This window comes from Panicum hallii, chromosome 9 (genome assembly GCF_002211085.1).
Source record: "Panicum hallii strain FIL2 chromosome 9, PHallii_v3.1, whole genome shotgun sequence".
Lineage (NCBI taxonomy): Eukaryota > Viridiplantae > Streptophyta > Magnoliopsida > Poales > Poaceae > Panicum > Panicum hallii.
In genome coordinates this window covers 7,119,600-7,124,061 of record NC_038050.1, presented here as the reverse complement: position 1 = coordinate 7,124,061, position 4,462 = coordinate 7,119,600, and the positions used below count along the sequence as shown (strand labels likewise).

The window sequence follows — 4,462 nt, the reverse complement described above, 5'->3', positions numbered from 1 at the left end:
CCGCGCGCGCGCGCCCGCTCCACAGAAAATTATCTCCCCGCTTCGCCCTCAGCTCCAGTCCTCCTCCCCCTTCTTCAGTCTACCCACGAGTTGCACATTTTGACGCCCCGGGCATTCTTCCGGCGACTTCCATCTTATTTTACTCGCCCACCGACCACTGCACGAGTGACGAGTGGCACCACTACCTGCTCGCTTCACTGCTGCAGCAGCAGCAGCAGTCTTCGCATGGCATCGTCCATCGCGTCCGCGTCGTGGGCGCTGCCGCTGCAGACGGGCGGGAGCGGGGCTGGGGTGGCGGCGGCGGCGGGCCCATCCTGCCGCGTGCTGCTCGCCGTCGCGGCGCCCCGCTCGGCTGCGTCGCTGCGCCGGGCCAGGGTGCTCGTGGCGCCCCGGTGCGCGGCGCTCGAGGGGCCCGGCGGCGGCGGCGAGGAGGAGGCCAAGATCGGGGAGGAGGGAAAGAGCGAGGAGGGGAAGAAGCGGGCGCGCGGCCGGCCGGTGTGGAGGCGGATACTGTTCGCCTCCAAGAAGACCCGCAGCATCATCATCCTCAACGCCCTCACCGTCATCTATGGTGTGCGCATCTTTCTTGCTCTTGAATTCTTGATATATCATTCCCCCAGTTCGTACTATATGCTGGACTGCTCGATCTCAACCTCAACACTGCTTGATTTGGTCACTGTTAATTCGTATTCAAGAATGTCATCTCTGCAACTGCAATACTGACTGCTCATGCTAAAATTCTCCGCACCTCAGTAATATTTTTGCCTTTTTTTTCCCTTGACAATTCACTTTCCACCCTTTGTTTTGCTAGCAAGTGATATTCCAGTTCTGAAAGAGGTTGAGGCCCTGACAGAGCCCGCAGTCTTCAACATGGTGCGGTTCGTTGTTGCGGCGATACCCTTCGTACCATTTGCTGTCCGAGCCTTTGGGGACCGCCGTGTACGGAATGCGGGACTGGAGCTGGGAGTCTGGGTCAGCTTAGCTTACCTTGCTCAAGCAATTGGATTGCTCTCATCTGATGCTAGCCGAGCATCCTTCATCACGGCCTTCACGGTACATCCTGTATTCCTGTTTCACGCTGAGTTCATTCTGAATTCGGTTGTTATGCTTGAATCACTAAACATCTACTGTGAACAGGTCATAGTTGTGCCTCTAATTGATGGCCTTCTCGGTACTTCAGTCCCCAAGCTCACTTGGTTTGGAGCCATCGTGTCACTACTAGGAATTGGCCTGCTCGAATGTGGCGGCTCTCCTCCCTGTGTAAGTAACAGCTTCTCCTTTTGTACTGATGGTTACTTACAGTCGCACTCATTGAATCTTCTTGCAATGATGATGATCAGCTAATTTCAAAACATAGGAGAATTCTGTTAAATCTTCAAATTTAATAGATTTCATGATTTCGAGTAGGCGGATATATCTATGAATTGCTTACTTTGTGTGTTCGAAATCAATATGATATTGATTATTTGAACCACTCTTGTTGTTTTCAAAGGTTGGTGATGTTTTGAACTTCTTTAGCGCCGTATTTTTTGGGATCCATATGCTCAGAACAGAGCAAATATCAAGGAGTACAGACAGGAAGAACTTTTTGGCTCTTCTTAGCTTCGAGGTTGTGCAAATATATAATCCCTCACATCCTTATACTGCTCCTGTATCTCATCACCTTTGTGATTAAACACAATCTCACTGATCCTCTAACAAAACCAGGTCCTTGTGGTAGCTTTCTCCTCTATACTCTGGTTTATGTTCAAAGATGGCTATGTTGATACCAGTGAGTCCAGATTTGAATCATGGACTTTTGGCATGCTTTGGGATACAGCAGCTTCATTTCCTTGGATACCAGCATTATACACTGGAGTCCTTTCTACGGTGTTATGCATGTGGGCAGAGGTTAGTCTACTCTGAGCGTTCTAGTGGTTTTAGGGCTCTTCTCATTTAAGGCTTGCTTGGTTTAAGTATGTGGAGTATGTACATCTCTTCGTGCAGATGGTAGCGATGGGCGATGTTTCAGCAACTGAAACAGCAATCGTTTACGGTTTGGAACCAGTTTGGGGAGCTACTTTTGCTTGGTTCCTCCTCGGTGAAAGATGGGACAATGCTGCGTGGATTGGAGCTGCTCTTGTATTATGTAAGCTTCTGTTCCTAATCTGAGTTCTTTGCCTCTGCAGTTGCACAACCTTGATCAGGATGTTGGTATTCTACGTGTGCTTAAAAACCAATCACAGTGAACCGGAGGACCTGAATTAAGTATATCTTCAAGCTAACTGAGTACTGAGCATTCTTACCATTCTTTTCATCAGGTGGCAGTTTAACTGTTCAGCTATTTGGGGCAGCTCCTGAGAAGTCCAAGAAAGTTGAAAAGCGTAACAGAAATGCTTTGGAAACCCCAGTGAAGCGACAAGACTACTTGTCGTTATCACTAATACCAGTTGATTCCAGGAAGATAATAGGAAGACAATTAGAAAGGTAACTTTTATCTGATGACTGTCAATTAATTTTGCATTTGTTCGATCTCCATTATTCTTGGCTCCATTGTTTAGTGACAGTCTTTGCATTTACTTTGGTTAAATCATCTGTTTTCCGCAATACAGGAAGGACAAAACATTGTAGCCCAACATCGCAAGAAAACCCTGCGATGACAGGCTCAGATATCTAATCATTGTCCTCAGGCACCGTTTCTTGGCTCATCAATACGAGGATGCTGCACGATCAATGCTCTGTATGGAGAATGTTTCTGTGCTTGTGTTATCTTGGAGCTCGTATTTGGATTTCTGTTCTCAGGTTACTGTGCCAGCTAGGTGCTAGAATGCCTCATGCATATTAGGAAATGAGGCATTGCTAGCTGGGAACTCGAGGTCCATGGTCCACCTAGACACAGCTATTGGCGTTAAGTGAGATAACTTGGCAAATTTTGGGCGGTGTTAACTGTACAGATTTCATGTACATATATGTGCACAGCTAGATGATTGTATAATACTGAACTAAGCATACCTCTTTATAGTACTGAAATGACAAATAGCACAGATGGTATTATTTGACTCCTTTGCACAGATGGTTTATTTTCCTAACAAGTCATAGATTCAGAACATACCGTGTTCTGTCTGAGATTTATTTGTGGCTGAGTTTTGAGGTCGAAGAACATATAGCTTGTCTTCTGCTCTTGCGTTACGTCAGCCCATGCTTCTGTGTTTAGTTGCTTGCCTTTGCAGATTGTAGTTGCACTTCCATTCAAATAGGCCGCCTTAATAATCTAGAACTTGGTATTCATCTTGCCCAATATTGCTTAAAAAATGACCTTACTGAATAAAGGACATAAGTTGTTCTTCAAGCTAATTAGGTACATTTTCTATCCTTTTCATCAGACTGCAATTCAACTGTTTAGTTGCTTGGGGCGAGCTCCTGAAAAGTGCATGAGATGAAAAGACGGATAAGCACATATGGGCTGCCAGAAATTAATTGACGGTGCCAGCAGCCTAACAAAGCCCAGTCAGTTCGGGCTGGTGGATTTACAACCGGGCCGGTCTGAACAAGAATGGGGGCTTCCTACATGGGCTGCCCGAGCGAGCGTTCAAAGTTTTTGCGACTTCAAAAAAGGATCACACATGGATGCGTACAAAGGCGTGAAGCAACAATGTAGCATGCGTGGTTTCTTTTCATCCCAAGTTGCACGCTACCAAACTAGGTCCGGATCTCGGCAATAGGCTTCCCTCCTAGATACTATCTACTAGCCGCAACTTGTGGCCTGGGTAGCAGCTCCTCTTGTTTAATCGCTGGTACTTGGAGCATGTTGTTGTGACACCGAGGCGTCTAAAAAAGACTAAACAAAGTTCCACTACTTGAAATCAGTAAAAAAAAGTAAGAGAAATATGAAACTACCTATCAAATCTACATTTCAAGCAAAAAAATATGTGCATATATGCATAAGCATTTGAACTCTTGCAAACAAATCCTTGTAACTTTCAAAGTTGATCACAGATGACTCTAAAAACTTAATGGCACATCTTTCATAATAAGAGCAACAAAAGTCTAGTTGAACTCAAAGGCTAACAGTGTAAAAATTCACATGAAATGACGTGTCATTTAAATACTTGTTTTCAGAATTTTAAAATAATTTTTTATACATTGCTCAAATGGACATAGTCATAAAAGAGAAAATATTTGTCTTGAAAATTTTAACAAAATTGGTATTCAAATGCTTTTGATTTGACGTTGGGAAGAATGAATTTTAGCTTTTTTTTCACTCAGACCCCTGCTATTTTTGTTTCATGCACATAAGTCCCATCATCTTCTCCCACCTCTCTCCTCCCCCATGCCCCTGTTCCATCGCCGGCAGGCCAGCTGGCCGGCGCTCCCGGTGCAGCTAAGGCCGCCTGGCCAAGTGGGCTTGCCCGTGTATCGGAAGTCTTCCGCGGACCCACCAAATCTCGTGCTACCCCCCTCAGGAAGCCTTCACGGGACGATT

The 4,462-nt window shown here is 45.8% G+C and overlaps 1 protein-coding gene across 1 annotated transcript; it reads left to right on the top strand.

Annotated features, from left to right (window-relative positions):
* Positions 1-225: 225 nt before the first annotated feature.
* LOC112872646 lies at positions 226-3,042 on the top strand. Its single transcript, XM_025935713.1, has 8 exons — positions 226-571; positions 812-1,053; positions 1,138-1,260; positions 1,493-1,609; positions 1,708-1,890; positions 1,987-2,128; positions 2,301-2,466; positions 2,592-3,042. The coding sequence occupies exons 1-8, from the start codon at positions 226-228 to the stop codon at positions 2,608-2,610; spliced, it is 1,338 nt and encodes a 445-aa protein (XP_025791498.1). The 3' UTR covers positions 2,611-3,042.
* The last annotated feature ends 1,420 nt before the right edge of the window (positions 3,043-4,462 follow it).

Excerpts from the sequence above, each read along its gene's own strand:
- LOC112872646 (XM_025935713.1), top strand. The coding sequence starts at position 226 with ATGGCATCGTCCATCGCGTCCGCGTCGTGGGCGCTGCCGCTGCAGACG. Across the intron at positions 1,891-1,986 it reads TGTTATGCATGTGGGCAGAG|ATGGTAGCGATGGGCGATGT; the intron begins GTTAGTCTACTC and ends CTCTTCGTGCAG. Across the intron at positions 2,129-2,300 it reads TGGAGCTGCTCTTGTATTAT|GTGGCAGTTTAACTGTTCAG; the intron begins GTAAGCTTCTGT and ends TCTTTTCATCAG.